At 32.6% G+C, this 11,687-nt stretch overlaps 1 protein-coding gene and 1 long non-coding RNA gene across 2 annotated transcripts; one reads left to right on the top strand and one right to left on the bottom strand.

The window, feature by feature from the left end:
* Nucleotides 1–3,453: 3,453 nt before the first annotated feature.
* LOC149515121 (uncharacterized) lies at nt 3,454–6,159 on the top strand. Its single transcript, XR_016327247.1, has 3 exons — nt 3,454–4,662; nt 4,769–4,881; nt 5,555–6,159. It is a non-coding gene; the product is annotated as an uncharacterized LOC149515121 (long non-coding RNA).
* A 1,504-nt stretch (nt 6,160–7,663) lies between these two features.
* On the bottom strand, nt 7,664–9,373 carry LOC111294338 (glucan endo-1,3-beta-glucosidase, basic isoform-like). Its single transcript, XM_022887611.2, has 2 exons — nt 9,216–9,373; nt 7,664–8,785 (listed from the first exon to the last, which is right to left on the bottom strand). Exons 1-2 carry the CDS (start codon nt 9,301–9,303, stop codon nt 7,833–7,835), a joined length of 1,041 nt encoding a protein of 346 aa, XP_022743346.2. The 5' UTR covers nt 9,304–9,373; the 3' UTR covers nt 7,664–7,832.
* Between the last annotated feature and the right edge of the window lie 2,314 nt (nt 9,374–11,687).

Below are 11,687 nucleotides of genomic sequence, written 5' to 3' on the forward strand. Positions count from 1 at the left end.
CATGAATCATGCAAAAATTAATAAGAGAAGAGTTTAGTACACCAAATAAAAAAAGATAAACAAATAAATAACTAAATAAATTAAAACATCATACACAATAAAATGAATGAATTCTATGCTTTTGGTCAATTCTAAGAGTGAGAGATGGCTCTATCTATAGGTTAGGCATTTCTAAGGTTCATTGTATGTGGTTAAAGGTTGAAGTCTAAAGGTTCCCAAATTGCATCTTACATTATCGTCCATCACAAACTAATAAGACACCCTAATCCTTATCCATTACAAGCTATAAGCGAAAAAGGTTCAAATTAAGTAGGAGTATTTCGCTAGCCATTGCAGAGGCATTAAAACCTCACGAAAGCATAGGTACTTTACTCCTTTTTAGAGAGACGGAGCTCAGATGTAGAGCTCATATTATGCACATACATATGAATGACATGGTTAACAACATAAATAAAAAAAAAATCCTTACAAAGAATTTAATTTTATTAGGCTTTTTGGATAACACAAATTTATTTGCTGGCTTGACTCTCAACAAGTCTCTAGTGGAGTCACCAAACTGTCATAATATATAGATCTATAAATCTATAGCTAGACTTGACAAATGGAGTTACCACCAATCTTTTTTATTTAAGTGCGATTGGTCACCTAACCGAATATGTCCCTTTTTAAATAAAAATCTTAAGTTTAGCTTAGGCATCTTTAAAAGGTAGATTCAATATCTGCGAAATCAGAACTTGGTTCGAAAGTACGATTACGTGTGAGAAACGTTATAGCACCCTCACAACTCTCATCAAAAGATAGTACCAGCTCAATTTCGTATTATCTGATAAGCCTTAAAATTTTATCAAGTAATTAATTATTAAAAATTATTCTTAATTAACTCTAATATTTTTAGCAGAAAATTAAAAAAAATTTTATTACCTCAAGAATATAAAAAAAAACTACTGTTTTTCTTGCAAAAGCTCTATCGTCAGATTATTTAACATTGAAAAATTTTCTAAGAAAAGAAAAAGACAAAAAAAGGATTGATGATTCGACTTTTGATATAGATCTCTTTTTTGTTTTATAAGAAAAAACTCATGCTTTTATACAAGAAAAATTGATACTTTTAACTTTTTTTCAAAGCATTTTAAAGTTTATATTTTCAAGAAAAATTGATACTTTCAACTTTTCGTTAAAAATGTCTTTTTTAAAAATTTTATTTTCAAGAAAAATTGATATTTTCAAATTTTCCTCAAAAATGCCTTTTTGAAAACTTTTATTTTCAAGAAAAATTAATACTTTCAAGTTTTCTTTAAAAATATATTTTTTTAATTTTTATTTTAAGAAAATCATTGAAAAATTAAGGAACGCTTACTTAAATAAATAATTTCAATTTAATTAATTAATAAATAAGCAATAATAATGATAATAATAATAATAATAATACTAAATGAAAAAAAACCTTGACACGACTCGGCTCAGTTGGAAAAGGTGCGACTTCAGAGACAAACATGGCTAGACCAGCTCGATGTACGGCTCAGCTTAGCGGCTCGCCAGAGGCTAAGGGAAGCAAGAAATGGGTTATGCGCTATGAGTCAGGTTACCCAACGACAAAACGCATGGATCCTGAGAAGTTACTTAACTCCAAAAAGACGTCATTTTAGGGCCCTATATAAGGTCAAATTTAGTCTTTTTTTAACAAATTTCTCCTCCCCTTTCTCTCCCTTCTCTTTCTTTTCTCTCTTTCTCTAGGATTTAAAAAACACCGGTTGAATCCTTCATCGAATTTTGGGATTGTCGTCGAAATCTGGGTAGGGTCGTAGAAAGTTCGCTGAAAAGTTTAACGGTTTCTAGAGTGTGACGTCGAAAACTAGGGAACTAGTCGAAAACTGAAAAGTTTGTCAGAATCTCATCAAAAAATTTAAACGGTGCTGAAAAATTGATCGAAATCTAGAAAAATTTTCAAAAAATTTCTAGAAAAGAAACCTAAAAATTTGAAAACTACCTCTGCTCTTCTAAACACCTTTTTTTGCTTATGTTTTCTATCTTTTTACTTTTTGTGTGTTCTTTGCTTCGGATCAATAGGTATTTATAAGGATCAATCTCAAAGTTTTTTATTAATCTGGATTCCTTCTTTGATTAGGTTTCTGGATTATCAGATTAATCATTAAACTTATCTTATGCAAGTTAAATCTAGCTATGACTCTCTATTAGCCTTATTCACAGCAAGATTTATTTTTTATTTTTTTAATTATTTTTAATTATTCTGATCATCATCATTATTTCCTAACAAGAATAAAAAATAAATAAATAAATAATCACGATAAATCCCAAAAAAATAATAAAATAAATAATAAACAAATAAATTAATACATCAATTGGTTGGTTTGACCCTTTTGAACCAAGCCCAATTGATCCAGGCTTAGACCAAATTGGGTGTCTACACTAGGGTTCAAAATAAAGGCTCAAATCTAAATTTTGAAAGAAAACACAAGTCTCACCATGATCAAACAAACTCCAATAATAATCTCGAATCACCCTAAACAATTATCACCTTAACAATCTTTAAATCGATTATGCACTCATTTTAGAATACACGTGTGAGATAGGACAACCACCAGGTCAGATCGTGGCTCAAAGCTAGTCGTTGTCCAAAAATGACTTCCCTTTACAATGTCGACCTTCAACGAAATATGCAGCCACCTACCCTTCACTATTGGCGATTTGATACTCAAATTGCTTGATGGGTGAACAGAGTGTTTAGAACATATAATGGTCAAAAGATACATAGTGGTCTTTTCCCACTCAAAGCTTTCAGCAAACAACCAGAGATATCTTGATCATTTGTATTAACTTGACATGTTAGGTCTATCTAACATTTTCAGTGCCATCTCAGCTTAGCTCTGTCCTAATTGTTCATTTTGTGTCTTCCTCAATTTACCTATAAATATGAAGAATAAGACACTATAAAGCCAGATTCATCCTATTTATTTTTCTCTCTCCTTCTCGCTTTCTTACATACCTAATTTTTATTGATTCGTGTATCAGAGTGTAAATACAGGAAACACCAATTGTCTTTGCCTTTAATTATCCTTCATCTTTGTATTTACAAAAATACTCTCAGGTCAAAACTACTTAACACCAACAAATTGTTAATGAAATTAGTTTTTTACTGTTATCAAAACTTATGTGTTTCTTGAGTTGTTAATGCGTTGTTGATGGTGTTGACGTGGTAATACTGGAATGTGTTTATGCTCTGATGATAATGTGGAATTTTTTATTGGCCATGTAGAGTAAAATGGATCTTTACCATAAAAGCTGAAAATAAAATTGACGATCTTTTTCCTCAAAAACATTGTCTTACAAAAATTCGTCGCTGCCATCGCTGTCCGCCGACAAAATATAGCGGGTTGCATGTGGCTTGTTTTTTCATCAAAACCAAATCCGATGGCACCTTTGATCGCTAGAAGCCAGACTTGTGGCCAAAGTTTTCACCTACTGCTGGATTGGATTACGATGAAAAATTTAGCTGAGTTGTTAATCCACTAAAATTCGGCTTGTACTCAAACTGGCTGTTTCTCAATCAATCATGTTTTTTCTGTAATTTAACGATGGTGGTTTTTATGCAGCAACTACTTGGTTTTGTTGATCAAAATTTTCCAATTCATGTCTGAAAACTCAAGAAATCTTTTGTATCGGTTAAAGCAAGCACCAAGGGCATGGTTTTCTGAACTAGTAAAATATCTTCTAACTCTTGGTTTTAGGGCCAGTCACGATCAGATTCATCTGATCTCTTAATTTTTAACCTAGACCATTTATTTTCTTCTGCAAGTTGATGACAGCAAATGAGCCTGATCAATTACTAAGCAAGATTATTGCATCCTTATCTCTCATAAATTCTCTGTTAAAGATATGGGAAATTTACATTGATTAATTACTTTCTCGATCGGTTTTGAAGTCCTCTCAATATTCTCAACAAGGACTATTTCTATGGCAACATAAATACATTCAAGACATCCTTACTTGGAATCAAAACTGTCTCTACTCTCTAGTCCATTGGTTACCACTTTCTTCTCTTATTCTTAATTAGGACTATTGGCTGATCCAACAATATACATGCAGGAAAGTCTGCTAGTGATGACATGTCCTTAATTTGCTGTGAATAATTAAACCTTGCTCAATACATGCAACAATAGTCTGCTAGTGATCATGCGAAGGCCTTTAGTATCTATAACTTCATATAAAACTTATCCCCCAGCATCTTTGGAAAGGACAAGTAAGCAATATTAAAAAAAATAAAAATTGAGGGGTAATTGTGGAAATAAAGCTTCTCCAGAAACTTCTCCAATTACCTGAAGGGAAAAGCTTCTTGAAAATGCAGATAAGGGAAAAAGCAAGAAAAAAAAGCTCACTCCAAAATGGAGAAGAATAGCAGTCGGTTGAGAGAGGTGAGAGAGAGGGAGAGATGATGAGTTACCCCGAGAATGGAATCTTCAAGAGCTTGAAAAATGGCGGCAAACATTGAATCCATTGCCTTTGAAAAAGAATCGAAGACCTTTTGTGGGTTTAGTGGAAGTTTGAGAATTATTAGAATCAGATGAGGTTTCTATTTCTTATAAGATGAGATTCTTGGATTGGTTTCTTTTAAGCAGGGGGTGCTTAAAGACGTTAAATTCAACTGTGGGTGTTTCTGCTTTTCACAATGCTGCACTTTTTTCGACGGTTTTTTGGAACTTTCTTCGATGACTTTTTTTTTTCTAATTTTTACTTCTTTTGAAATGTGTAGGTAGAAGAGTGTTGGAGTAGAATCTGAATCGGGAGGTGGAGATGAAGACTGACAGTGGGTTTCGACGTCGAACCAATCCTTCGATTTCGGAGCGTCTGACAAAAAATCTATAAGTAGAAATTCTAAGGACTTTTTATTACTGACAATTTATGTTCGGTTAATTTATGTTTTTTCACTGACTTTATTTTAAGTTGCGAGGATTCGGATTATGAGGTTTTACATGTTTGCATGTTAAGTATATTAAGAGTAAACTCTTTCAACAATAAAAGCAAGATTAAGTTTTTGGGTTTTCTGCAATAGTCTATCTAAGATTCAATTCTCATGGGTAATTTTCCTTTCCCCTTTTTTTCTTTCTTTGCACGTTTAGTCTACTCTTTTTATTTTGCTTTGCATGCAACTTTTTTGGGTTTATTAATTTTCAAAAGTTTTTGCTATTTCTGATTTTCAAAAGGATGAAAGTTGCTCCTAGGGTGACTTTCATACTTCAATATTTTGTATAAAAGTTGTTTATCTTGCTGGCAAAAAATATAAAATGTCGTATAGGTACATACTTGGCTTATTTGTATGATGCATTTACCTTTTTCATCATCATAAAATATGTTAAAAGTCATTTTCTTGATTTTTTAAAAGCCATAATAATTTATTGCATTATCTTATGGCACTATCAGTTGTCATCTTTAATATTCTGCTTAAGTTTTAATGTAATATTTTAAGGCTAATTTTTCTGTCTATTAGCTTAATGCATCTTCTACCATGCTCATTGTTGGATGTTGTTTTCATATGTAGGAATGAGCATCTGAGCACTGTTCAGCACCTTTCCGAGCTCCTCACTTGTGGGATTGCCCAAGCCATGCAGATATTGATGAGAGAACTGATATTTGGTCGTTGGGGTGCACTTTATATGCAATAATGTAAGAACTAATGCTTATACATGCACTTATATAATGTTTGCTTTCTTTTAATGAACTTTTTATTGTTTTACTTTTTGTCCTTTTATTATCATTCATCAAGTTCTTTTGTTAAACAATATAGTAAGCAAAGTGTCTGAGCAAGTCTTGTGGCTGGAATCTCTTTATTGGTTTCCTTCTGGCTTAATCTAAGGAGTAGATTTTAAGTATTTGATGTGAAAGTTCTATAATGCTAAAACCAAGGCTATTGTTTTTTCATGTAGTTGTCCATTGGTGTCTAAGCCTTAGAAGATGAACACTAAAACACATGAAATTATACAAATTCAAGTAATTCAGCAGTTTAAAGTAGCGTACAAAATCACACACAATGACTAGAAAGCATCTGGTCCTAAAATGAGTAGTCATGGCTTACCTAAACTTTTATGTAAAAAAAAAAAAAAAAAACCTTGTTTGCTTTAGTCTTCTTTACCAATCTTATTTTGCTTTAAACACTCTAATGTGACTGTTCCATGCACAAATTCATTACTTTGTTTGCATCAAATTATTGTCATGCTTTTTCGTGCTGATATTACTTTCTTTTCTAAAAATAAGATCAAATTATTGGCATGCTTTTCATGCTGATATAACTTTCTTTTCTAAAAATAAGACGAAATTTAACAGTATAACAGATAATTCAGTCGGTCAATGGTTGAATGAAAATAAAAAAAAAAAAAGAATGGTTGTTATAATTAAGTATAACAGGCTTCATATACATTTTTATTAATTGATTAGATAGATAGATTTAGTAAATGGTGCGACTCTATTTTATGAAATGAGTTGTTTTATTTTAATTTGGTACCTCTATAATTAATGCCATACGGAAGGTGCATGTTTAATAATCTCATGTACGTAATTAATTATTTACCTTGTCTTTGTTATTTTCTTTCTTCTCTCTTGATTTTTTACATTTTGAAAAAGCAAGAACAACCCCTTTTTTTTCTTTTTTTTTTTAGCTTTTAGTAATTAGAACATTTATGCTCAAATTATTTATTTTCTCAAATAATGTAATATAGATGGAAAACATAAATACATATAATGGTATTGAATTCATCAAGTGCAATGATTTTTGTTATATTTATATGTTTAAATCGTCTTAATTTAATGGTTGTGAGATTTATTTTATCATCACTTCCATATATTGTCCTACATGTGAGAGTGTTTCACTAAAAAAAAAAGGTAAAACTCACATCTGCTAAATTGGAGCAACTTGAGCACATAATCAAGTGTACTCATCCTATTTATTGTCAATTAATTAGTTTTAAGTTAGATGTTCATTTAAATTTTAATATAATATCAAAATAAGTATTTTCTTGTTTGTTAGCTTTTTTATGATAAATTTGTTATGCTTACAATGTGAAATTTATGTCACATGATAAAGATTATTATATATACAAACATGAAATTCATGCCACATGGTAAATCCATTATGTTACACATAAGAGAAAATATTATACTTAAAATAAAGTAAATCCCACATGAATTTTTTAAGGTAAATCTCACATATATTAAATTGGAAGTATTTGGACACAAAAATATAACAATAATCACTCTACTTATTATTAATTGATTTTAAATTAGATGTTCATTTAAAGCTTAAACCAAAGAATTTATTATCTAAAATTTCATAGTTGTATTATACATTTTCTTTCTTTTCCATTTAATATTTAAAGAAAAACATTTTTCATTTAGACTCGATCCGATTGATCTTTTGTTATTTTAACAAAGTTTTCTATGATAAATATAATAAGAGGTGATTTGAGTTAAAGAAAATTGTTAGGAGCTTTTGCATGTATTGTTCCACATGCGTACAAACTTGATTCAACGTAAATTTTTTTTTTTCTAATTTTGATTTAAATAGATCTCTTTTCAAAGACAGAACTTGTAACAAATAAGAGTAAATTTTTTTTTTTTTTTGAAGTAAAGAGTAGACACAACTTTTCATCACATGTAACATGTAAATCATGTGAGTTTTATTATTTTGAATATTTTCTAGCAGCTGGTACACGCTTATTTTGCTCTCCCTTAAGCAGGGATAAGCACTATGCTCTTATTTCGCTAAATATAATATAGCATGGCTGAAATGCCCTTCTCTTACAGATTTTGATCAGCAGCTCTATTTAGTTAAAATTGATTGGGTACTTAGGCTGCTTATTTGGAAGAAACAGTCCCCATTGTCTTTCAATTTCGTCGCCCTGTTTTTTATTCTCATCAAACATGGCAAAAATATAAGTTTCTATAGGCTTTCCAGGCTTCTTTGGAGTACCTCCTTTCACATGCTGGATCAAATTCTGGTTATAAGTTCTTGCATTATCAATATTGGCTGCCGCCCGTGCCCCACCTCCAGCGGATGGCCATCCACTCTCCGACACAACAATCTCCAAAGAAGCGCCACCAGCCTTCTCCAGGGCAGCGTAAACAGCATCCAAGAAGGCATCAAAAAGGTTACGGTATTGCAAGGGAGGATCTGAGACGACAGGATCTTGAGATCTGAACAGAGCATAATCCAGGCTGATAGCCGGGTTGCCATCGTAGCTAAAATAGGGGTACAAGTTAACAAGTAATGGGGCTTGGTTGTCCACCAGGAAGCGAATGATGGGAACGAGAAGTAGCCTGTATTCAGGCCTAAAAGACCCCTTTGATGGAGGAAAAGATTCTCCCAGCGTCCCTGTGTCGATTGCTGTGGAAACTGTGATTTGGTTCCCTAGGCCAGCTGCAACAATTGCATTGCGAATGTTTTGCATGGCAGGGACTAGAAATTGTGCCACCGGATCTGAAGGTTTGACTTCATTTCCAACAGCAATGTAGCGGAATTTAACGTTGCCATAGTTTCGAAAATTGTTCTGGACCCAAGTGTTTGCATTGGCTTGATTGGCAGCGACACGCTGAAGATCGGTATTTGGAACCCCTAGCATCACCTCAATGTTGGAGCCTCTGAGAGCTTGGAGAGCAGCTTGGTCTGGATCATAGAGTCTCATTCTGCTGATGTTTCTCTGGTTGTAGAGAGCTATAACTTCTGGCTTTGGTGGTAAGTTGTTGCCAAGCATTCCGTAACAAACACCTATTTGAGCACCTGCATTAGATGTAACAAGAGCTTAAAAATAAGAATGTGTTACATCAACTAATTATACCACTTGTGCAACCAAACACAGGAATATGTCCACAATAGCTATTCCTTTCCATAAACTAAACTATAAAATAACTATTCCTTCATATTCCTACCTCATTCTATTATCTCAACATTTTAAGTTTTATTCCATTTAATGAACCAAACCTACCTTAATATATGTGGATTGAGCTCCTTTCCATCATTTTTATGTCCATTATTTTTTAGTGCACTTGTTATTATCATCATTCATGCAGGGATTAGTCATGAATAGTGGAATCCATACATATAAATGATGATTAAAAATGAATTTTTAGATAACAAAGAAAACCAGATTATTGGACCATTAATATTATTTAGAGAGAGAGAGAGAGAGAGAGAGAGAGAGAGAGAGTACTTGAGGTATCGAGGGATGCCATTAGAAGGCCAAACAGCAGCAATGTTGAAGCCATACCAAAGTTGCCAGCTAAATTGGATTTCGCCATGAGAGACGTAGAGAGAAGATACAAAAGAAAAGAGAAGAATTGAAGGAAGGCCGAAACTCTATTGCCAGCACCCCCACTTACTGGACCTTATATAGGATCCCCACCCCTTGCATTTTCCAAGTGAATTAATTGCTCCATGGAAAATTATGTCATGGAAAAAGAAAAAAAAATCTTCCACAAAAACCATCTAGATTTCGTCATTCAACTGGGCCTTCTCTTAGTAACCTTTTAAAAGTCTTGGGCCTCATGGATCGGGAAAATTCAACTGTGGCTTGTGCCAGTTCCTTTCGCACGATAATCAACTATTCTTCTAATTTAATTCTGGCCTATGGGTTCACATTAAAAACGGAGTAAATGTTTTTTTTATTGCTATTCTTACACTAGTTACATTAATTCATTTTGAGCCTTTGTACAAATGGAATTAATTTTAGCTAGCAAGTAGCTTACACAAAATAACACCATTTTTTCTTTTGTTATTATTAGTTAGGTAAGAGACCAACGATCTTAACTCTTCAAATAAAAAGGACAAATATTAAACCTAATATTTGGATAAAATGACTCCAATTTTCGCACGGCATGTTCTTGACTTCCATGACTATGATGTGGATATGGGAATTCTCCAACTTCTTTAACCATAATTATTGGCACAAATTTCTATGCACTATTCATATACTGTTAGTATAATGATCTACACTGTTCATGTATTGTTAGTATAGTAAAATCAGTGTTTATACAATTTATATCTATATATGCCTCCATTTGCAACAATTTCATTCGAGCAAAATAAACAAATAAATAGATTTATTTTTTACCAAAATAAATAAAAGAAATAGAACCGTATAATTTTCCACTATATTGCTTTAGTTGCTATTTTTAATGGTAGAAAGCTTTGAAAGGTTACTTTTTCAAGAATACAGGGTTGATATATCTAAAATTGGTGAATAAGGTGTTCAAAGACCAGATCGGTGGCAATATAGAGGTATATGTAAATGACATAATAGTCATGATAGTCAAGAGTAAGAGTTTATCTAGAAAACTTCAAAGAAACTTTTAATACTTTGAGAAAGTATGACATGAGACTGAACCCAAGTAAATGTGCTTTTGGGGTTACATCAAGTAAGTTCTTCAGTTACATGATCAACGAAAGGGGATAAAGATGAATCCTAAGAAGGTTCAGGGAATCCTAGAAATAAAGATGCCATTTTCAATAAAATAGGTGCAAAGGTTAATAGACAGAATAGCTCACTCAGTCGATTTATGTCCAGATCGATAGAACAATGTCTATCATTCTTCAAAACTCTTATGAATGTCTCTGACTTCAGATGGACTCCCCAATGCTAAAAAGTTTTTAATGAACTCAAAGAGTTCTTATCCTCTTCGCCTGTCCTATCTAAATTGAGGACTAGGGAAACACTATACTTGTACTTGACCAACATAAATCAAGCTACCAGCTAGATTCTAATTTGAGAAAAAGAGGAAAAACAATGACTGGTCTATTTTGTAAGCAAAGTATTGATAGGGCTTGAAGTTAACTACAGCAGTATAGAGAAATCGACCTATGCCTTGGTCACCTCAGTTACAAAACTCAAGCTATACTTTCAGGCCCACACGATTTACATCCTAATTGATCAACTACTAAGATAAGTTTTACAAAAGCCTGAAATGTCAGAAAGGTTAATCAAATAAGCAATAGAGCTTAGCGAATTTGATCTACACTTTTTACACATATTGGCATTAAAATTACAAGTGGTCGCATACTTCGTAGTAGAGTGCACCTCGGTACAATTGAAAAGAGAGCCTAAGAAAAAGAAAAAAAAATTTCATTAAAGGATGATTAGAAGCTTTATGTCGACGAATCTACTACGAGCCAATGCAAAGAAGTCGATCTCATTCTAATCAGTCTAGGAGGGTTACAGTACCTGTACACCTTAAGATTCAAGTTTAGGATATCTAATAATGAAGTAGAATATGAGGCATTGATAGTCGGCCTAAGGTTGGCAATCGAGCTAAATGTTCAGTATATAATTGCTTATAATGACTCCCAACTTATGGTCGATTAGGTAATTGGAAGTTTAGAGTTTGAAAAGATGGAATTCAAAAATACCACAATAAAACACTAGGCCTAATAGCTGGCTTCAAGAAAGTCAAGGTGAAAAAGATACTAAGGTCAAAAATTCAATAACAAACTCCCTATTTAATTTGGCTTCAATAGCAATAATGGAAAGCCCATACCAAGTTTTAGTAGAGAAACTAGTGCATAAAAGCACTGAGGACAAGCTTGTGAGATAGGTAAAAAAAAAAAAAAAAACCAGGATAATACTAAGTAAATCAACCTGACCATGAGAGTGTTACATGATGAAAGAGCTCAAACTAAGGCACTAATG

The sequence above is a fragment of the Durio zibethinus genome, chromosome 14, assembly GCF_047325235.1.
Source record: "Durio zibethinus cultivar Kanyao isolate XHJ-2024 chromosome 14, ASM4732523v1, whole genome shotgun sequence".
Classification (NCBI taxonomy): Eukaryota; Viridiplantae; Streptophyta; class Magnoliopsida; order Malvales; family Malvaceae; genus Durio; species Durio zibethinus.